The sequence below is a fragment of the Oncorhynchus keta genome, chromosome 25 (genome assembly GCF_023373465.1).
Source record: "Oncorhynchus keta strain PuntledgeMale-10-30-2019 chromosome 25, Oket_V2, whole genome shotgun sequence".
NCBI classification, from domain to species: Eukaryota; Metazoa; Chordata; class Actinopteri; order Salmoniformes; family Salmonidae; genus Oncorhynchus; species Oncorhynchus keta.
Window position 1 is genome coordinate 12,918,717 of NC_068445.1, and position 24,197 is coordinate 12,942,913.

Consider the following 24,197-nt stretch of genomic DNA (forward strand, 5'->3'; position numbering starts at 1 on the left):
CCATCATGACCCTGGTTGTGGTCCTCCGTTCTACAGTATTTTGTAATGGTGTTTTGGGATGTTTCTGTTGTGTATGGGAAGCTTCTGGATGTGTACTTAGTCATACATAATAGGGTTGTGGGTGGTTATTCACAGGTGGCTTATAGATGGTAGAGCTGGGATGGGCGGTTGTCCTTTGGGAGGCTATAGGTGGGCAGTGTAGTGTGAAGTTGGCAGAGTTTGGGTTCAGTACCCTGGCCCTGTGTCTTTATCTCTAATTACATGGTGGAGCTTGGTGAGATTGGGCAGAACTCTAAAGCCCTGTAGATATATCTGCAGGGACAAGGTGTTCTGGTGCTCCAGCCCCCACAGTGTTGCAGGCAGCAGGCAGAGAGGCAGATATCAAGGTCTGGGAGTGTGAATCAGAACCAGACCTCGTCATGCTATAATCCCACCACAGACGTTCTCCCCAGGGACCAGGGTTGGTGTTCCTTCCTTTCCTCTACGGTTCTACGGCCTGGCTGCCTGGCGTACTCCACCGAGAAGCCTGCTGAGGCGCTGGGAGAGGCAGCCCGCTCTGTCGTGCTCTAGTTGTTATTGTCAGTTTTGTCGTCCCTAAAGTTTCCAGCGTATCCTAGGAGACGTCCTGACACTCAGTTGCAGATGGGAGCCAGTGGACCATGGCAGTTTGTGTCACATTGTGTATTGAAATTCACAGTTGGAATGAAATGTGAAACAAATATGTTATTATACTTATCTTCTTCCGAATTCACTCGTCTATCATTTACCTTCAACACCTCCCTCCTGCTTTCATCTCAACCTTGGCAGGATTATGTGATGATATACATGATTTGTCTGAGACATTGTGAAGGTCAATTTCTTTTACTCAGGCTGGGTACGGCTAATAGCAATGTCTACAGTGATGCTGCTGGTTAATATACTTGTTGACTATTAACTGACTGGTCCAATTTACAGTAATAACAATAATTGCTTCTTGAAAAAGAGGGCATTTTTGTCCTCTGCTGTGATGATGATGATGATGATGTTTGGCTCCGCCATAAAGAAGAACAGAGAACCTTCCTCAGCACAAATGAAGAGGGCAAGTTTAATCTGTAAAAATCTATAAGAGGACGCATGTTGGGTCAACAGCCCCGGTGTTTGATGGGTAAACGGACAGTTAAATGGATGAGAGACATTCATCTTTCTTTAGGCAAATTGGTCTGCTAGAGCTGGACTAATTGATTGATTGTGTGACTTGCTGATACAATCAAAGCTACGGCCTGATTTATGGCGATAAATCGATTGATTAATAAGGTTTTCTGTGATGGAGGGGCGACCCTGCGATGACGGTAAAGAGTGGGGGAAAGACACCTGCAAGTCATACATCCATCTTGGAGCCGACAGGCATGTGGGTTTAGTGTGGTAATGAGAGCATCCCAGATCTCCCTGCTGACATTTACAAAGAGCTTGCTGCCTCTGACCCGCTCCCTAGATTAACTTGCACTTGCTCACATAAGCACAGATGATATTAAAAAGATAGAGAGGGACAGATGGGGGTGAAGTGTGAAAATAATTAAGTGTGACTTTTTCGGTTCACCGTTTGCATACATCGTTAGGGGAAGACAAAAAATCTATTGCACATTCCAGAGTAAATCAAAACAAATATCTTCAGCGGGGTAATACGTGTTCTCTTGTTGATTCTCTCCACATTACATTTAGCTGGGTGTTTAAATGCTGATTTACAGCAAGATGGAGTCCATTCCCTCCACTTGCCTGTCTGCCTGTTCGGAATATGAAATGGAAGTTAAACACTGTGAATCTCCAGTGTGGGGAGGAGGGTTCTGGACGTGTGGGCAGTGTAGCATCAAATAGATTGTGTTTTCTCCCGTGTAAACGCCTAATGTGTGCCGAGTGCTATGACACAGATGAATGTAAAGAATTTGCTGTAAAGACTTTACGGCCCTTTTGAGAGACATGGCTGGGAACTGGCTGTGTGGAACCCAATCCACACACACACACAAACACGGTACAGTACACACACACACACACACACACACACACACACACACACACACACACACACACACACACACACACACACACACACACACACACACACACACACACACACACACACACACACACACACACACACACACACACACACATATATACACGTGCATACATACATTACAGTGGGGCAAAAAAGTATTTAGTCAGCCACCAATTGTGCAAGTTCTCCCACTTAAAAAGATGAGAGAGGCCTGTAATTTTCATCATAGGTACATTTCAACTATGACAGACAAAATGAGAAAAAAAATCCAGAAAATCACATTGAAGGATTTTAATGAATTTATTTGCAAATTATGGTGGAAAATAAGTATTTGGTCACCTACAAACAAGCAAGATTTCTGGCTCGCACAGACCTGTAACTTTGTAAAATTGTAGACCTGCACCAGGCTGGGAAGACTGAATCTGCAATAGGTAAGCAGCTTGGTTTGAAGAAATCAACTGTGGGAGCAATTATTAGGAAATGGAAGACATACAAGACCACTGATAATCTCCCTCGATCTGGGGCTCCACGCAAGATCTCACCCCGTGGGGTCAAAATGATCACAAGAACGGTGAGCAAAAATCCCAGAACCACACGGGGGGGACCTAGTGAATGACGTGCAGAGAGCTGGGACCAAAGTAACAAAGCCTACCATCAGCAACACACTACGCCGCCAGGGACTCAAATCCTTCAGTGCCAGACGTGTCCCCCTGCTTAAGCCAGTACATGTCCAGGCCCGTCTGAAGTTTGCTAGAGAGCATTTGGATGATCCAGAAGAGGTTTGGGAGAATGTCATATGGTCAGATGAAACCAAAATAGAACTTTTTGGTAAAAACTCAACTCGTCGTGTTTGGAGGACAAAGAATGCTGAGTTGCATCCAAAGAACACCATACTTACTGTGAAACATGGGGGTGGAAACATCATGCTTTGGGGCTGTTTTTCTGCAAAGGGACCAGGACGACTGATCCGTGTAAAGGAAAGAATAAATGGGGCCATGTATCGTGAGATTTTGAGTGAAAACCTCCTTCCATCAGCAAGGGCATTGAAGATGAAACGTGGCTGAGTCTTTCAGCATGACAATGATCCCAAACACACCGCCCGGGCAACGAAGGAGTGGCTTCGTAAGAAGCATGTCACGGTCCTGGAGTGGCTTAGCCAGTCTCCAGATCTCAACCCCATAGAAAATCTTTGGAGAGAGTTGAAAGTCTGTGTTGCCCAGCAACAGCCCCAAAACATCACTGCTCTAGAAGAGATCTGCATGGAGGAATGGGCCAAAATACCAGCAACAGTGTGTGAAAACCTTGTGAAGACTTACAGAAAATGTTGACCTCTGTCATTGCCAACAAAGGGTATATAACAAAGTATTGAGATAAGCTGTTGTTATTGACCAAATACTTATTTTCCACCACAATTTGCAAATAAATAAATTAAAAATCCTACAATGTGATTTTATGGATTTATTTTTTTCATTTTGTCCGTCATAGTTAAAGTGTACCTATGATGAAAATTACAGGCCTCTCTCATATTTTTAAGTGGGAGAACATGCAGAATTGGTGGCTAACTAAAAACTGTTTTGCCCCACTGTACATACATACATACATACATACATACATACATACATACATACATACATACATACATACATACATACATACAGTGGGGCAAAAAAGTATTTAGGCAAGTTCCAATTGTGCAAGTTCTCCCACTTAAAAAGATGAGAGAGGCCTGTAATTTTCATCATAGGTACGCTTCAACTATGACAGAGAAAATTAGATTTTCTGTCCAGAAAATCACATTGTAGGTTTTTTTATGAATTTATTTGCAAATTATGGTGGAAAATAAGTATTTGGTCATCTACAAACAAGCAAGATTTCTGGCTCTCACAGACCTGTAACTTCTTCTATAAGAGGCTCCTCTGTCCTCCACTCGTTACCTGTATTAATGGCACCTTAATGGCACTTTCTCATTTTGTCTGTCATAGTTGAAGTGTACCTATGATGAAAATTACAGGCCTCTCTCATCTTTTTAAGTGGGAGAACTTGCACAATTGGTGGCTGACTAAATACTTTTTTCCCCCACTGTACATACATACACTGAGTGGACAACACATTCGGAACTCCTTCCTGATATTGATTTGAACCCCCTTTTGCCCTCAGAACATCCTCAATTTGTCTGTGCATGGACTCTACAAGGTGACTAAAGTGTTCCACAAGGATGCTGCCCCATTTTGACTCCAATGCTTCCCACAGTTGGGTCAAGTTGGCTGGATGTCCTTTGGGTGGTGAACCATTCTTGATACACATGGGTAACTGTTGAGTGTGAAAAACCAAGCAACGTTGCAGTTCTTGACACACTCAAACCGCTGCGCCTGACACCTACTACCATACCCAGTTCAAAGGCACTTAAATATTTTGTCTTGCCCATTCAGCCTTTGAATAACACACATACTGTATACAATCCACATCTCAAGGCTTAAACATCCTTCTTTAACCTGTCTCCTCTCCTTCATCTACATTGATTGAAGTGGATTTAACAAGTGACATCAATAAGGGATCATAGCTTTCACCTGGATTCACCTGGTAGGTCTATGTCATTGAAAGAGCCGGTGCTCCTAATGTTTCGTACACTCAGTGTATATACACACGCACACGTGCACACACACGTGGACACACAGACATACACACGTACACACATACACCCCTTGAAGAAGAGCAGCTAAAACAAACTGTTAAGACTAGTCTGGACGTCAGAGATGTTTTTTATTTGCTGTGAGTCAGAAATGGCTGCTCTGGGGATGTGCGGCATCTTACAAAAAAACACTTTGCCCTCCCTGAGATCAGTACAGTACTGTACAGTATGTACTGAAGAGTAAGCTGCACTGGGTGGCTCTTTTTCCACTATTTTCTTTGATACAGGAAGTTATTTTCATTTTGGCCGACATGATGAAAGTTACTGTGTTCACCAAAGCAATCTACTATGCTATCGCAAGTCTATAAATAGTTTCCCCATTGCAAATCTCACAAAGAAATCCCATTCATGTGTAAATTGTCATTACAAATGGCTGTTCGCATTTCACAGTATGATAACTTGTCTGCTGGGTCTCGCAGCATTTGACAGCAGCACTGGAAGTTTTCCTCCGCTTGTTGTCAGCCCAGGTTGTATTCCCACTCTCACCGTTCTATTTAAATACATTTATTTCTGGGAGAGAGATGGGGTGAGGGAGGGAAAATGAGAGAGGTGAGAGAGAATAAAGGAGCCTCTTTCTCTCAGACAGGTGGCCTGGTTCATGTCGCCGGACCCCCAGGGGCCCCTGGAACAGAGTGTGTGAGAGAGAGGAGGGACTAGTCTCTCAGCGATAGCGCTACACAGGTGGTGTGAAATGCAGCCATCTCTCCTCACCTGAAATATTCAGATTCTTCCGGTGGCGGAGCTTTGATCTTCCCTCAATCGACAAGGGAAAATGGAGGGAATAGGGGGAAGAAAACGACAAAAACAAGAGGAAGATCAGCACACCTGAGAACCAACAGATTGTTTATTCTGTCTTAAGAAAATGTCAATCGCAGGTTGTCTATGTTGCACTGCTCCTCTATAGTCGTTTTTGGTGAAAAGTGGGCCAACATGGTGATGATGGTGATGACTCGATTTGTACAACTTTACCAAGTGTTTTCTTCTCCTCACGCTGAAATGAGTGGTTGGTTTCTGACAAAGAAGCAGTCCATCGCATTCCATTCAAAGGAAAACAATCATTGTAGGAGCATCATTAATTATTTATATATACTGTGTGTATATATACTGTGTGTGTGTGTGTGTGTATATATATGTATGTGTGTATATATAGATATTTATCTATTGATTTATTTATTTAAGGTTTTTATCCTGAGACATTGTGAGTCAAATCTTTTATCATTCACATCCAGTCACTATTTTACCTGCTGGCCTGTTGAGGTTATAATGTTTTCACTCAGGTTTCAACCTCCCGGCTTGCTGATGAATCCAGGGAACGTCTAATCAGTCAGTGGCCATGTATTACAGTATGACAAGACATTCTGATTGTAACCACAGACTTAGAGAGGACGAGAACAATGGCCTGGCTTAATGATGATAAATAAGCTCTTCTAATTGGCCGTTCATTTAGAATGTCCATTCATAGACAGCTGTTTGAAGGTTGTAATTGGAGGACATTTAAATACATCCCTATGATTCCTTTTAGATTCAGTGGAGGGGCTATGTTAGGGCTGTAGTTTTTATTTGTTTGAATTTTGAAGGTGCCTAGCTAGGCTGTTTGTATTAAGAAGACCATATTGGTCATGTGTTTTCCTGTGTTATCAGTGGTTGTGTGTGCATGCTTGCGCATGTGTTTAAGATGAGAGAGAACCGTTGACTGGCCGATCTGCTTTGGTGCATCAGGCGCTAAAAGTCCCTAACTGAAGCTGAGTACGACTAATAATGTCTGACAACACCAGTCACACCTTTTGCTGATGGCTGTAACGCTCACGCGCCTCTCATCCCCTTTGTAAGATTTGGCATGCTGTTTGAAGACAGCCTGACTGACTGGGGATTAATTATTGTGGATGATTTATCAGGTTTACTAGTCCAAGGTTTAGAAAGGTGTCAAAATCAAATGAGATTTTCAGAGTTGAGCCTACACAAACTGTACAGCACCACCAATTCTAATTTGTATGTACTGTACTACTAGCTGCACAGTGGACACTGGTACCAATCACTACCTTGTTTTTATTTATATTTTATTTCACCTTTATTTAACCAGGTAGGCTAGTTGAGAACACCTTTATTTAACCAGGTAGGCTAGTTGAGAACAAGTTCTCATTTTACAACTGCGACCTGGCCAAGATAAAGCAAAGCAGTTTGACATATACAACAACACAGAGTTACACATGGAATAAACAAACATACAGTCAATAATACCGTAGAAAAAGTCTATATACAGTGTGTGCAAATGAGGTAAGATAAGGGAGGTATGGCAATAAATAGGCCATGGTGGCGAAGTAATTACAATATACCAATTAAACACTGGAGTGATAGATGTGCAGAAGATGAATGTGCAAGTAGAGATACTGGGGTGCAAAGGAGCAAGATAAATAAATAAATAAATACAGTATGGGGATGAGGTAGTTGGATGGGCTATTTACAGATTGACTATGTACAGATGCAATGATCTGTGAGCTGCTATGACAGCTGGTGCTTAAAGCTAGTGAGGGAGATATGAGTCTCCAGCTTCAGTGATTTTTGCAGTTCGTACCAGTCATTGGCAGCAGAGAACTGGAAGGAAAGGCGGCCAAAGGAGGAATCGGCTTTGGTGGTGACCAGTGAGATACACCTGCTGGAGCGCGTGCTACGGGTGGGTGCTGCTATGGTGACCAGTGAGCTGAGATAAGGCGGGGCTTTACCTAGTAAAGACTTGTAGATGACCTGGAGCCAGTGGACTCTGCGGTGATTATGAAGTGAGGGTCAGACAACGAGAACGTACAGGTCACAGTGGTGATTGGTCTGAACACACTGGACACTCTGGTACCAATCACTAGCTTATGGTCTGATTACACTGGAAACTCTGGTACCAATCACTACCTCATGGTCTGAACACAGTGGAGAGTGGATTAGTGGAAAGGAGAGCAGCTCCTGCCAAGCTGAGTGAACAGAGAGGTACAATAGTAGACAGTGGTCTAGAGATGTAGAGAGAGAGACAGATGCAGGGAGGAAGCAGCCAGGTGATAGCTGCCCCCCCAGGCCCCCCATGCCTACCCTGTCAGAGTGTGTTTGGGGGAGGTTGAAGTTCCCAGGGCCAGGTCACAGAGGTCAGTCAACAGCCCCTCCCTCCCGGCTCCCTCTATGTCTGCAAGTCTGGACCAGCCATCCACAAGAAGCTGCTTGGCTGTCGGTCAGTCGGTCGGTCGGGTCGGCCCAGGGAGAGAAGCCAGATAAGGGATCATCTTCCATCTTTCATATGGACAGAAGCCGGCCAGGCGTGGCTCTGCCTGCCCTGAACCCCCTCTCCCTCCCCAGCCTTGTTTTTATTTTTTCTCCGCCCCTCAGCGGCTGGGGGGTGCCAGTAATAACGTTGAGACCAGACTAGACTGCAGTGATCGGGGCCATTGATTGTGGTGATTTGATTTATTGATCGATCCCCCTCTCAAATGTGGCGTCTGAGATGCAGGGCTAATCTGAGACGGCTACGGACTCTGGTGTCTTACAGAGAATAGGAGGTGATACGGAATGTATGAAAGGAAACTACACTCATCTGAATCACACACTGGACCCTGTGCTGCCTTGCTACGACCACTGTGTGCATGTGTCTGTGTTTGTGTGTGTGCTCTTTTGTGTGTGAGCTTGCATGCAGTGTGTGTATGTGTGTGCTTGATTCTCTCTTGGTGTGCGTATGCAGTGGGGGTTGTGATGTAGTAAAGTCACCAGGCAGAACAGAGTGGATCTATAAATTGATGGAATTCAAAGCCTCCAGCATCGATTACCATTATAACAAACAGCAGCACACAGAATGTCTGATTATTTTTAGACAAAGATTCTGTGCTCTCAGCAGCAATTCTGCTGATACTGTCGCACTTTCAGACATCTGCCTATGATTGCAATTAGATGGGATACAAAAAGAAAAAGAATATCTCCATTTGCATTTTCCCCTCTTTCCTCCCTGCCCGATTCTTTTCCTATTTCATTTGTGCTGTCCAAGCCCACTACGCAATATAGTGCTTGTGACTCAGTCTAACTTATATTGCAATATCTTAGTCATTTTCTTTCTTTGTGGAAGGCCAAAAAACTGCGTACAACCACAGACGTAATCAAGAGGAGTAGCTTTAATGAATCAATGTCAAATGTAGACTGCTGCTCTACAATATAGTAGCTTCACATTTGTACTGTCGTTACTGTTGTTGTATGTATTTTGTGTATTGAATGTGTTTATAGACTAACGTCAGTGGATGTAAATGATTTGGAGTGGGATTGATGGACTAACAAGCTTTAATAAATATTCATACTATTTCTAATGGCTAACATCAATGCTGGCAATGGTCCAATAGGGATTTGTTTCATAGCATTGTCGATATATTCTAGTACCAAACGCATTATATTCCTGAGATCATCTCTCCCCTGCTTTATCACCATTACCCAACATTTTTCTTGTCTTGTTTTTCCTCTCCCTCTGTTGGGTCCAATGAGACCACTCCCTCCGTTGGGTCCAATGAGACCACTCCCTCCGTTGGGTCCAATGAGACCACTCCCTCCGTTGGGTCCAATGAGACCACTCCCTCCGTTGGGTCCAATGAGACCACTCCCTCCGTTGGGTCCAATGAGACCACTCCCTGCAGTCTTTTCTGCAACACAACACACATATGCATAAATACCTGACCCGCTCAATGCTGTGTGACTGGCTGTCTGTCAAGACATGTGATGGCTCCTCCACAGACGCTGTTCTCAGCAGGGCCCAGCCTGGGCCTCCCCATCACTCCCTCCCTCAGGACCGGCCTGCTCAGCATCCCCCCTACGCCTCCCCACCCCAGCGACAGCTCCGCCCTCCCTAGAGGAAACTCATCAATTACGGCTGGATGTTTGACTGGCAGAGGCTTAATGACAGGAGCTCGGTATTGACCCGACTGCCACATACTGAAAATTCGGTCCCGATCGCCTTTTTTAAAACCTGTCAAACGATTACTGGGAAATTATTCTTTGCCTAGGGAATGGAACTTGCTTACTCCCCCTATTTTCAATGTAGGCAATCAGGAGTATCGGACCTCTGGATTTGTGTGTGTTGTTGTTGTTTTGGTTTCTCCATGCAGATATAAGCTTAGCATCATGGAGATGGATAAGTGAATCTTATCAGAGATCTCAAAGTTGCCCAAAGCTCAAGTTGGAATGGATCAGATTTGATTAGTGCGGTGAAAATCTTGAAGAGACTTGAAGTACACTATGTTTTATAGTTGCTCCATCATCCGTCTCTTCAAGAAAACCAAACAGGCACACAAAATGTTCTGCTTCAGTTCCCTTCAAGAAAGTGGACAGACAGCAGGTTTTATTTGATGTGCTGTTGCCCAGCCTTTTCAGAAAGGCCAGGGAACTAGCTATTGTTGTTTTACTCCCATGGGAGTATTCACTGTTCTCATTGCTGAAGTCACTTACAACTGAATGGAACGGAAGTCTGTTCCCTCACTGGTATATGTAAGATGCAATCAAAAGCAATGCTCTGCTATGATGCCATTTGATATGTTTTTAGAAGTGTTACACTCCTTGTCCAACACTGTAGACTGATGCTTCCACTTTTGCAATTAATTAACATGGAGAGGACTTTGAGCATACTGCAAACACTGTACTATACACTCTACTTACAAAATACCCACATAACTACCATGTTTATTTATTTATTTGACCTTTATTTAACTAGGCAAGTCAGTTAAGAACAAATTCTTATTTTCAATGACGTCCTAAGAACATTTAAATACTATACATATGTTGTTGGACTGTTCATGTGAAGCAGGACCAGAAATTGTTGTCAACTTGACTGAATGAGGCATCAATATGATTTGCTTTACTTTACAGCCTCTTTGTCAATGAAGCAAGCACTGGGCAATTCAGAATCAGCACTATAATCCACACAAAGCCACTTCTACCAGGATTCTCTCTCAGCCAAATTAGCTGGTGGTCTAGAGCTGCTTGAATCTGTTGGAGGTTAGCCCACTCCTCACAGCCAAGTCCCAAATCTCAGAAAAATCCAATTCTAGATGTGGTAGAAGGGCTGACTGACGAACAGTGACTAGTTTGTAGGAGTGCAGGCAGTAGGGAAACAAATAGGAATATGCTTCTTACCAAAATACAATGCTTGGTTTTGCAGTAAACATCAGGATTCCCAATCTCCAATCTGCCTCTTAAAAGTATTCACACCCCTTGACTTTTTCCACATTTTGTTGCGTTACAGGCTGCACTTAAATTGGATTAAATTGATATTTTGTGTCACTGGCTTACACACAATACCCCACGTCGAAGTGGAATTATGTTCTTAGAATGATTTAACATTTTATTTAAAAATGAAAAGCTGAAATATCTTTAGTCAATAAGTATTTAACCCCTTTGATATGGCAAGCCTCAATAAGTTCAGGAGTAAACATTTGCTTAACAAGTTTCATGATAAGTTGCATGGACTCACTCTTTGTTCTTTGTGCAATAATAGTGTTTATCTTGATTTTTGAATGACTGCCTCATCTCTGTACCCCACATGAACAATAATCTGTAAGGTCCCTCAGTTGAGCAGTGAATTTCAGACAGATTCAACCACAAAGATCAGGGAGGTTTTCCAATGCTTCGCAAAGAAGGGCACCTATTGGTAGATGGGTAAAAATATAACAACAGACATTGAATATCCCTTTGAGCATGATGAAGTTATTAATTACACTTTGGATGGTGTATCAATACATCCAGTTACGACAAAGATACATGTGTCCTTCCTAACTCAGTTGTCGGAGAGGAAGGAAACCAATCAGGGATTTCAAAATGAGGTCAATGGTGACTTTAAAACAGTTACAGAGTTTAATGGCTGTGATAGGAGAAAACTGAGGATAGATCAACAACATTGAAGTTACTCCACAAAACTAACCTAAATAGCGTAGTGAAAAGAAGGAAGTCTGTACAGAATAAAAAATATTCCAAAACATGCATCCTGTTTGCAATTAAGCCACTAAAGTAAAACTGCAAAAAATGTGGCATAGAAATTAACTTTATGTCCTAAATACAAGTGTTATGTTTGGGACAAATCCAACACAACACATCACTGAGTACCACTCTCCATATTTTCAAGCATGGTGGTGGCTGCATCACGTTATGGGTATGCTTGTCATTGGCAAGGGAGTTTTTTTTAGGATAATAGCTAAGCACAGGCAAAATCCTAGAGGAAAACCTGGTTCAGCCTGCTTCCCAACAGAAACTGGGAGACAAATTCACCTTTCAGCAGGACAATGACCTAAAACACAAGGCCAAATATAAATATTGTCTGATAATGATCAACAACCAACTTTGACAGAGCTTGATGAATTTGACAAATAATAATGTGCAAATATTGTGAAATCCTGGTGTGCTAAGATCTTGGAGACTTACCCGGAAAGACTCTCAGCTGTAATCGCTGCCAAAGGTGATTCTAACATGTATTGACTCAGGGGGTTGAATACTTACTGTATGTACTGTAAATGAAATATTATTGTATTTAATTTTCAATAAATTTCCAAACGTTTCTAAAAACTCGTTTTCACTTAGTCACTATGGGGTAATAGTGTGTCGATGGATGATAAAAAATATATTTAATCCATTTTGTATTCAGCTTGTAACACAACAAAATGTGGAATACGTCAAGGGGTATGACTACTTTCTGAAGGCCCTGTAATTACGTCAGAAAGGGATGGGCCAAGGGGTATGACTACTTTCTGAAGGCCCTGTAATTACGTCAGAAAGGGATGGGCCAAGGGGTATGACTACTTTCTGAAGGCCCTGTAATTACATCAGAAAGGGATGGGCCAAGGGGTATGACTACTTTCTGAAGGCCCTGTAATTACGTCAGAAAGGGATGGGCCAAGGTGTATGACTACTTTCTGAAGGCCCTGTAATTACGTCAGAAAGGGATGGGCCAAGGGGAATGACTACTTTCTGAAGGCCCTGTAATTACGTCAGAAAGGGATGGGCCAAGGGGAATGACTACTTTCTGAAGGCCCTGTAATTACGTTAGAAAGGGATGGGCCAAGGGGAATGACTACTTTCTGAAGGCCCTGTAATTACGTTAGAAAGGGATGGGCCAAGGGGAATGACTACTTTCTGAAGGCCCTGTAATTACATCAGAAAGGGATGGGCCAAGGGGTATGACTACTTTCTGAAGGCCCTGTAATTACGTCAGAAAGGGATGGGCCAAGGTGTATGACTACTTTCTGAAGGCCCTGTAATTACGTCAGAAAGGGATGGGCCAAGGGGAATGACTACTTTCTGAAGGCCCTGTAATTACGTTAGAAAGGGATGGGCCAAGGGGAATGACTACTTTCTGAAGGCCCTGTAATTACGTCAGAAAGGGATGGGCCAAGGTGTATGACTACTTTCTGAAGGCCCTGTAATTACGTTAGAAAGGGATGGGCCAAGGTGTATGACTACTTTCTGAAGGCCCTGTAATTACGTCAGAAAGGGATGGGCCAAGGGGAATGACTACTTTCTGAAGGCCCTGTAATTACGTTAGAAAGGGATGGGCCAAGGGGAATGACTACTTTCTGAAGGCCCTGTAATTACGTCAGAAAGGGATGGGCCAAGGGGTATGACTACTTTCTGAAGGCCCTGTAATTACGTCAGAAAGGGATGGGCCAAGGGGTATGACTACTTTCTGAAGGCCCTGTAATTACGTCAGAAAGGGATGGGCCAAGGGGTATGACTACTTTCTGAAGGCCCTGTAATTACGTCAGAAAGGGATGGGCCAAGGGGAATGACTACTTTCTGAAGGCCCTGTAATTACGTTAGAAAGGGATGGGCCAAGGGGAATGACTACTTTCTGAAGGCCCTGTAATTACGTTAGAAAGGGATGGGCCAAGGGGAATGACTACTTTCTGAAGGCCCTGTAATTACGTCAGAAAGGGATGGGCCAAGGGGAATGACTACTTTCTGAAGGCCCTGTAATTACGTTAGAAAGGGATGGGCCAAGGGGAATGACTACTTTCTGAAGGCCCTGTAATTACGTCAGAAAGGGATGGGCCAAGGGGTATGACTACTTTCTGAAGGCCCTGTAATTACGTTAGAAAGGGATGGGCCAAGGGGAATGACTACTTTCTGAAGGCCCTGTAATTACGTCAGAAAGGGATGGGCCAAGGGGAATGACTACTTTCTGAAGGCCCTGTAATTACGTCAGAAAGGGATGGGCCAAGGGGAATGACTACTTTCTGAAGGCCCTGTAATTACGTTAGAAAGGGATGGGCCAAGGGGAATGTAATCCATTCGGACTCTTGGAGAAAGTCCTGAGGCAAAGGACTGTTTTGAACAAAGGCATAATTGTCACCAAGGGATATCAAATAAGACTCGTCAAATGGAGCATTCTGTCGCTGGTTTTGGAGTGACAAAAATGGCCTCTTTTCAAGGACCAATACAGGAATCTAATTACATCAAGATGTGATCAAATTGAAGGGTTAAAATGCCTTCACTGGGAATAAGTAGAATAAGTTAAATGTTTCAAATATGGAACTGGAGTTTTATCCCTCGGTTTTCACTCTCTTTTTTGGCTTGTGATAATTTATTAAATTGCCTTTAAGTAAGACTGGAGATTAATTAAAACACAGTCAATTGAATTTTCCAGCATATATAAATTCACTGTGGTAATTGAATCCCCCACTCCAGTTTTATATTGTATGCCAGCAGTTACAAGGGAATACCGTCATCAAATAAAACCAGTCCAAGAGGAGAGGAAAAGAGATGGGATTGAAGAGGGACAAACGTTGTTTGCCTCAGTGGAGACTTGTACTCTAGGAAGATTTGAGATGTATTTTTTTTTGGAGCTGGAAATTGGATGATTGATCAGTTGAATTTGTGGATGGCATGTGGTATGGTGAGGCTTGTATAAATCACTTTGGATGTTGATAGGGTGGAGTTTTAGTTCTAACAACATGCAAGTACTGTATCACCAGGTATTGAAGGATCTATTTGATATCCTATATTCAAACAATATGAGTTGTTATTCAGGCATGATTTGTTACACTAGGGAAAGGGGATACCCGGTCAGTTGCCCAACTGAATGCATTCAACCGAAATGTGTCTTCTGCATTTAACCCAACCCCTCTGAATTAGAGGTGCAGGGGGCTGCCTTAATCAACTGTCCAGAAAGCAGTTGTTGTTGGGTGGTTAACTGCATTGCTCAAGGGCAGAACAGCAGATTTTTCCACCTTTCCGGCTCTGGGATTTGAACCAGCAACCTTTCGTCTACTGGGCCAATGCTCTGAACCGTTAGGCTACCTGCTAATGGGGAACATTTTAGTGACAATATTTGCACCGACGGTTATGGATGAAGATCGTCATGAAAATAAAATAACCACTCATAACCAGGCGTTTACATACCGCTCCAACAGATCCACAGATGATGCAATCTCTGTTGCACTCCACACTGCCCTTTCCCACCTGGACAAAAGGAACACCTATGTGACTCTGTACCAGTACTCCCTGTATGTAGCCTCCACATTGACTCTGTACCAGTACTCCCTGTATGTAGCCTCCACATTGACTCTGTACCAGTACTCCCTGTATGTAGCCTCCACATTGACTCTGTACCAGTACTCCCTGTATGTAGCCTCCACATTGACTCTGTACCAGTACTCCCTGTATATAGCCTCCACATTGACTCTGTACCAGTACTCCCTGTATATAACCTCCACATTGACTCAGTACCAGTACCCCCTGTATATAACCTCCACATTGACTCTGTACCAGTACCCCCTGTATATAACCTCCACATTGACTCTGTACCAGTACTCCCTGTATATAGCCTCCACATTGACTCTGTACCAGTACTCCCTGTATATAACCTCCACATTGACTCTGTACCAGTACCCCCTGTATATAACCTCCACATTGACTCTGTACCAGTACTCCCTGTATATAGCCTCCACATTGACTCTGTACCAGTACTCCCTGTATATAACCTCCACATTGACTCTGTACCAGTACTCCCTGTATATAGCCTCCACATTGACTCTGTACCAGTACTCCCTGTATATAACCTCCACATTGACTCTGTACCAGTACCCCTGTATATAACCTCCACATTGACTCTGTACCAGTACTCCCTGTATATAGCCTCCACATTGACTCTGTACCAGTACTCCCTGTATATAACCTCCACATTGACTCTGTACCAGTACCCCTGTATATAACCTCCACATTGACTCTGTACCAGTACTCCCTGTATATAGCCTCCACATTGACTCTGTACCAGTACTCCCTGTATATAGCCTCCACATTGACTCTGTACCAGTACTCCCTGTATGTAGCCTCCACATTGACTCTGTACCAGTACTCCCTGTATATAGCCTCCACATTGACTCTGTACCAGTACTCCCTGTATATAGCCTCCACATTGACTCTGTACCAGTACTCCCTGTATATAGCCTCCACATTGACTCTGTACCAGTACTCCCTGTATATAGCCTCCACATTGACTCTGTACCAGTACTCCCTGTATATAGCCTCCACATTGACTCTGTACCAGTACTCCCTGTATATAGCCTCCACATTGACTCTGTACCAGTACTCCCTGTATATAGCCTCCACATTGACTCTGTACCAGTACTCCCTGTATATAGCCTCCACATTGACTCTGTACCAGTACCCCCTGTATATAACCTCCACATTGACTCTGTACCAGTACTCCCTGTATATAGCCTCCACATTGACTCTGTACCAGTACTCCCTGTATATAGCCTCCACATTGACTCTGTACCAGTACTCCCTGTATATAGCCTCCACATTGACTCTGTACCAGTACTCCCTGTATATAGCCTCCACATTGACTCTGTACCAGTACCCCCTGTATATAACCTCCACATTGACTCTGTACCAGTACTCCCTGTATATAATCTCCACATTGACTCTGTACCAGTACTCCCTGTATATAGCCTCCACATTGACTCTGTACCAGTACTCCCTGTATATAGCCTCCACATTGACTCTGTACCAGTACTCCCTGTATATAGCCTCCACATTGACTCTGTACCAGTACTCCCTGTATATAGCCTCCACATTGACTCTGTACCAGTACTCCCTGTATATAATCTCCACATTGACTCTGTACCAGTACTCCCTGTAGCCTCACTACTGTTATTTTATTGTTGCTCCTTAATTATTTGTTTTCTTTTTCTTTTTCTCCCAGATTATTTTAGTAAATACTTCAACTTTTTTTCTTAACGGCATTGTTGGTTAAGGGCTTGTATTCAGCATTTCACTGTGCGTACTACACCTGTTGTATTCGGCGCATGTGACAAATAAGATTTGATTTCAAATTGTTTTCTCTTAATGTCAGTTGAGAGGCCATGACAATGTTGTTGTTTTGGCTCTCTACTCCAATCACTTTGGATTACCATTTTGGAGTCACTTTTATTGTAAATAAGAATAGAATATGTTTCTAAACACTTCTACGTTAATGTGGATGCTAGAATGATTACGGATAATCCTGAATAAACCGTGAGTAATGATGAGTGAGAAAGTTACAGAGGCATAACAGCATACTCCCAAAATATGCTATAACCTCCCCTGTTATTGTAATGGTGAGAGATTAACAGGGTATGATAGTTGTGTCATTGTTCACGATTCATGTTGGTCTATCCGTAATCATGGTTGCATCCACGGTGTTCAGAAACATATTCTATTCTTATTTACAATACAATCTACTCCAAAATGACACAATACATTATTTACCATTCATTTCAATTTGGCGCTACATTCTCTGAAACACCACCAAAACAAACAGCAAATGCATCCAACAAGTTTGTGGAATCACAGACTTGATGTAATCATGCCGTGCTAGGAATATGAGACCAAATACTACCAAATACTAAACTGACTACTTTAATACACATACTGTATACACTACATGGCCAAAAGTTAAACATCTCATTCCAAAATCATGGACATTAATATGGATTTGGGCCCTCCTTTGCTGCTATAACAGCCTCCACCCTACTGGGAAGGCTTTCCCCCAGATGTTGGAACATTGCTGCGGGGACTTGCTTCCACACAAGAGCATTAGTGAGGTCGGGCCTGATGTTGGGCAATTAGCCAAAGCTCGATGTTGGCGTTCCAATATATCCCAAAGTATGGTTTTCGATGGGTTTGAGGTCCGGGCTCTGTGCAGGCCAGTCAAGTTCTTCCACACCGATCTCAACAAACCATTTCTGTATGGACCTTGCTTTGTGCACAGGGGCATTGTCATGGTAGAAACAGGAAAGGGCTTTCCCCAAACTTCCCCTGGACTGCCAGAAGGTGAAGCATGATTCATCACTCCAGAGAATGCGTTTCCACTGCTCCCGAGTCCAATTACGACAAACTTTACACCACTCCAGCCGAGGCTTGGCATTGTGCATGGTGATGTTAGGCTTGTGTGCCGCTGCTCGGCCATGGAAACCCATTACATGAAGCTCCCGATGAACAGTTATTGTGCTGACGTTGCTTCCAGAGGCAGTTTGTAACTCGGTTGAGGAAACCGTTTCAGCACTCGGCGGAACAGATCTATGAGCTTGTGTGGCCTACCACTTTGCGGCAGAGCCATTGTTGCTCCTAGATGTTTCCACTTCACAATACCAGCACTTACAGTTGAACAGGGCAACTCTAGCAGGGCAGAAATTTGATTAACTGACTTGTTGGAAAGGTGGCATCCTATGACAGTGCCACATTGAAAGTCACTAAGCTCTTCAGTACGGGCCATTCTACTGCCAATGTTTGTCTATGGAGATTGCATGGCGGTGTGCTCGATTTTATACATCTGTCAGCAATGGGTGTGGCTGAAATAGCCAAATCCACTAATTTGAAGAGGTGTCCACATACTTTTATGTAGTGTAAGTGAATCTGTCCCAATACTTTTGGTCCCCTAAAATGGGTGGACTGTGTACAAAAAGTGCTGTAATTTCTAAACAGTTCACCCGATAAGGAGGAAAATACCCTCAAATTAAAGCTGACAGTCTGCACTTTAACCCCCATAGTCATTATAATTTCAAATCCAAAGTGCTATTCAAATGGTTATTATGGCTGGCTTTAACTGTCGTCTAAACTTCCATGACCGTCCCAGCCCTACCTGACATCAATGTCAAGATGTAGGAAGGCAGTGGAAGAGAGATTTGAATAAGGAAGAGGCTTCACTGTTATCTGTGTTTATTGTGGCAGAAAGAACGGACAGTGCTTTGTGTTTGAATCTTGTCTGGGCTTGAAATCAGCTCCTCGTTTCTCCAGGAAGCTCTGTATTTGTTTATAAGGGTATTTGTCAGGATATTGGGTCCTTCCCACGTGACTCTGCCTTGTTTTTGCTTTTTCTCTCCTCTCTCTTTCTCCACACTCTCTCTCTCTTTCTCCTCTCTCTCTCTCTCTCTCTCTCTCTCTCTCTCTCTCTCTCTCTCTCTCTCTCTCTCTCTCTCTCTCTCTCTCTCTCTCTCTCTCTCTCTCTCTCTCTCGCTCTCTCTCTCTCTCTCTCTCGTCTCTCTCTCTCTCTCTCTCTCTCTCTCTCTCTCTCTCTCTCTCTCTCTCTCTCTCGTCACTCTCTCTCTCTCTCTCTCTCTCTCTCTCTCTCTCTCTCTCGTCACTCTCTCTCTCTCTCCACTCTCTCTCACTGGAGTTCCATGGTTGTTGCAAGCGTATTGATTATTTCAAATACTGATTATCTAAAAGGCTTTCAGCTACTGTAGGCATTGGATTTATTTTGGCTTAATTATTTATGGGCCAGGGCTTGCAGTAAGTATTACCGCTATAAGATCATGAAGGATTACATTGTTAATATTCAGCAGTGTATTTTTATTTATGTCACCTTTAAGCTGCACTGTATGACTGTTGGCAGCCTCTCTAAGTGCTGTCTCTCTCTACCTCTCTTTTTCTAACTCTCTCTCTTTGTCTGTGTTTATAGAGGGAGCTAAACTCAATAGCGTCTGAGCTGGCGGGGCGACAGGAAGAGAGCGAGCACTCCCACAAGCACCTGGTGGAGCTGAGCCGGGAGTTCAAGAGAAATGTTCCGGAGGTGAGTGCCCCCTCCCCCCCCCCCTGCCCCTTTCACCCTCCAACCCCGTGCCTTCTCCCAACCCTGCCATGAGTTCTGCGTGTCATTCGGCTCGTCTCCGCTCCACTAGGCAGACTGACTTTCTCAGTCTCTGGCAGTGTTTGAGCCCCGCTTACCTACAATATGTGCCTGTAATTTTGTATTTATTTTTCAAATCTGCTTTAGTGTATATCATTGGCGCACAATGCTTGGGACAAGTCAGTCATTACCCCACCCCCCTCCTCCAGGTCTGCGAAGGTTTAATTGAGACCCTGTGGCCTATAGCTAGGTGTTGTTTAAGGTCAGGGTTCCTGGGATCTCCCAGTCAGACTACAGAGCCCCTATCCCTGTGTGAGAGTGTGCTGTAATCTTGTCAGTATAGTACAGGTGCAGAAGGCAGGATCAGGCTGTCACCACAGGCAGACTATCCCCTTACCGGGGGCTGACTGAGAGCCAGGAGGAAGGGAGCGGCTGGAGTTTGTACAAGCTGGAAATCCCCACTTACAGACTCTCACTCAAACTCCTCAGCTTTTCCCAATTTATAACACCCCCCCATCTTCCTCCCTCCCTCACACTTCAGCCCAAACCAGAGATGTTGCTTCTTCTGATGGAATTTGTGCTAAAGTAAAATACATCTGGGATCAAACAGCATTTGACATTTGACAGTTGTCCATTAGACATTTGGCAGTTGTTCGTTAAAATGGTCCATAACAAGTATAAGCATGTTCAATGCTATTGAGACAAATTACAATACAAAGTGCAGTAGAAGTCTTTCCCGGTCCTCACCAGGGCAATTGGCTTCTAATGTCTCAAAAATGGTAAGCATTTGTTCTGTTTGTCTGTATTCAGGAAGTCCGGGAGATGGTGGCTCCTGTCCTCAAGTCTTTCCAAGCTCAGGTGAGTCTACTTCTCCTTGTCCATGTTTTGCCGGTGGGGCTTTGACGTGATTTAGAGAAACATGACCACTACATCCTGACACAAAAAAACTCAGCACATGAAACTGTGGCCTTGGATGGATGATAGGGTGGGTCCGGGATAGAAATGAATGTGTAAGGACCCCGTTTTCATGTTACACTTCATCTGATCCTTATTGACTGGTATCTTCTCTGTCAAAGTGGAGTAGCTCTCTATCTGCCATTAGATGATCAGATATCTGGCTACTCATATTCTCTTCCCTGAGACAAGCCCTCATTTCCTGTTTGGGATTGTGCATTCTCAGTGCCCTCTCTGACGCTTCCATATTGAAAAAGTCATCTGATACCTACCAAGGCTCTGCTCTAGCCATTAAACCAAGGTCATAAATCACATTTGTGAGCTACGTTATGGTCCACAAAGCAGAGGCATATTGAAGTGATACCGCAAATAATGTTTCCAGTCTACCTCTCTCTCCTCAACTAACCTGAAAGCTGAATCACAAAATATGATAACACTCTGCATGGATTTTCTGGTTCTCATGTGTGATCATAGTCTACGTGTTTTTTTTAAGTGGTTTGTAATTATCTATGCCAGAATGACCGTCTGTTTTGTCTGAAGTCATTGCTGATATGTGAGGTTGGTGCCAATGTCAATTAAATTACTGTGACTGCAAAGGCAGAGACCTCAAAATGCCGTATCTAAAGTGCCCTGACGTATCTTTATTGTGCTTAACATGAACCTAGGGGACTCATTTGAGCACTATTGATGTTTGACAACTGGGAGCAAAGATGTTTGGTAAGTAAACAAAGTAGGTAGCTGATAATTAAGGAGGCCTCTGTTTTGAAGGAAGAAAGGTATCAACGCTTCCACTGGAAGTGTGTGTAGCAGTAGTTATTTAGTAGAACGACTATGAAACGGTCAACTCTAGTGACTTTTTAAAAGGACATTCTTCCCATTGTATAATACAGTTTTAGGGTTTGGGTCCCCAAAGCTCCCTTGCCACCCAGGTAGCGCATATGAACACGTCATAAGCCAGGTAGCCAAACCTAAGCGGGCAGGTTTGGCTACCTCACTGGCACAAATGGCTAAAGAACCTTTATAAATTACACGGACAGATTATTGAAAGTATGTTTGGTAGAAATGCTATGATGTGGGGGCACTAATTTTGAATGCAGAAACACTGAAAGGTCTGCACCTCTACTTTGGATAACTCATCAAAGTGCAGATTTGAAAGTAAATTGTACTAGCTACCTACTGTATATACAGTCATTTTCAGCTATCTTCAGAAGGGACATTTTTTTGCCAGAAAAAGTATGCATCATCATAAATAAAACCCCTGGTGTTTTCTGATACACTTTGACCTTCCTGCTTAATGTCAAACAGCTTGTGGAGGCTTGTGAACTTTACCCACCAGTAATCTGCCAGGCCTTAGAGTAAAGCTGTGGGAGTTATACCTGCTGCTTCATGTGAGAAGCACAGTAAATAGGACTTGTAATTGCAGGAGCTTGTTTGGCTGTGTGTTTTGGGATACACTAAAGCTCCTCTACAGCTGCACCGAACAGGTGGTGTATGAGTCACAAGCGTGTGTGTGTGTGTGTGTGTGTGTGTGTGTGTGTGTGTGTGTGTGTGTGTGTGTGTGTGTGTGTGTGTGTGTGTGTGTGTGTGTGTGTGTGTGTGTGTGTGTGTGTGTGTGTGTGTGTGTGTGTGTGTGTGTGTGTGTGTGTGTCTATATTTGAGAGATCTGCTCCCCCCTCCTCGCCCGGGGCTGTGGCCCAGAGGAGTCCCTTTTGGTATTTGGACCCTCATCATGGCACTTTTAAAAGAGAAGTTTCTCCCTTTGAAGTGTTTGCGACATGACAGGCTCTCTTTCTTTTCTGTTTCATTTCAATGTACCCCTCCTACTTTCTCTCTCATCCCTCGTCCGATCTCGTCTTCTAATTATCGTTAACCAGGCGACTGATTAGAAACATGTCGACGGCGACCTAGTTTTCACAGAGCTGAAGCACCAGAAAGGGTTAATCCCAGAGCTGGTGGCTGTCATTGGTCGCTTCCCTCCTTCTTCTCCTTCGTTCCTCTTTTCTTTCTTTCCCTGGAAGTTTGCTAATGAGGTCCCGTCAGAGCTTGGGAGAGGTGTTAATTTGGCCTTGTGAAGTGGGAAGGAGATTAAGGACAGTGAGGAGCTGAGTTTACGGCTTAAAATACACCGCTGTCCTTATTAATCCACTGGGCCCTGGGAGACCAGCGTTTTTGGTTTTATAATGAACACTGTCTTATAATGAAGGTAATTTTAATAAAATTTACTGCAGAGACAGATGAGATGGTACGTGTCTCCATGGTCTCCGGCACACCTTTGGGGCTGGGGGATATGAGTTATTTCTCAAATAACCGATCGCAGGAGAGAGAGGCCTGTTGGACTGGGCCTGAGCCTCGTTTAGCGCCATGTGCCGTTCACACAACTTTCACACAACATTCCCTTGCCATCTAACTATACGGTATTGCAGTCTCCACCAAGCCTACATGGGATCCAAGATGCAATTTACACCTCGCTCTCATTTTAGAGTGTAAATCCCCCATAAGACTTCACCTTCTCAACAAAAAACTGTGATGGAATTCTGGAATCTGTTGCCTGTGGATTCCTGTGAGGCTATGTTCTTCTTCATACAGCCAGATACTGTAGATACAAGACACTGTAGATACTGGCTTTGAATTGTTGGGGATGTCAGGCCCAAATTAACCAGTCATCAAATTTTCTCCTCTTCTCTTGATGTCGTTTGGTAACCTACTCAGAGTAAGAAAACAGCAGCCCGGGACCCTAATTGAGGAAACTTGCTTTACAATAATCCGAGGAGTAATTTAGCGTGCACAATGAGAGTTGTGGTGCTTGCGTTGCGCAGATGGAGAATCTGATAAATAGTTTGTAACGTGTAATTAGCTTCTCTGCCGGTTACATGCCATTAACCCCTCGAGCTCAGGAATCATTATTGGCCCTCATTATCAGCCAGAAAGGTACAATCGAGCTGACTAGACGTCAAAACATCAAACAGCTATTAATGCAATGCCGACTGAGGGTTGGATGGGCGACACCTGTTTTCTAACTGTGCCATCTCTTACCCTGAGGTTGTGGTGATGATATGTGGAGTAAATGTTGATCATTCTCTAGGAGTACGGAGTAGGCTATGCAATGTAGTGCTCTTACAGAGAGGAGATAATCCTAAATCTCTTCAAGTCAATAGCAGATATATTGGTAGAATTCTGTACAGGTGTATATTGGCAACTTGATCACCGGGGTAGGTGCTACACCGACATCAAGGGTTTTACTGGTAAGAGGTGAAGAAATGACAGCTGTTCATAAAGCCATCTCTATTAGGAATCTAGGAATTCATATCTGCTTATCATGTTACACATGTGTTTTTATCCAAGCTCCATTAATGAGCATGTTATGAATGGGAATTTCAATACCTTTCCAATCAAGGCATATAGGTACTTCAGACGTCTGC

General features: G+C 43.6%; 1 protein-coding gene across 6 annotated transcripts in view; it reads left to right on the top strand.

Moving 5' to 3' along the window:
• LOC118357843 (homeobox protein cut-like 2) overlaps nucleotides 1–24,197 on the top strand; it is a 125,350-nt gene that overhangs the window by 37,157 nt on the left and 63,996 nt on the right. For 5 of the 6 annotated variants that reach the window (XM_052478659.1, XM_052478661.1, XM_052478663.1 and 2 more), the window contains exons 2-3: nucleotides 19,657–19,767; nucleotides 20,635–20,682. In XM_052478659.1, coding sequence (XP_052334619.1) covers nucleotides 19,657–19,767; nucleotides 20,635–20,682 — 159 coding nt within the window. Of the gene's footprint in view, nucleotides 1–19,361; nucleotides 19,488–19,656; nucleotides 19,768–20,634; nucleotides 20,683–24,197 lie in introns of those variants that run through there. The other variant, XM_052478664.1, reaches the window with a different exon arrangement.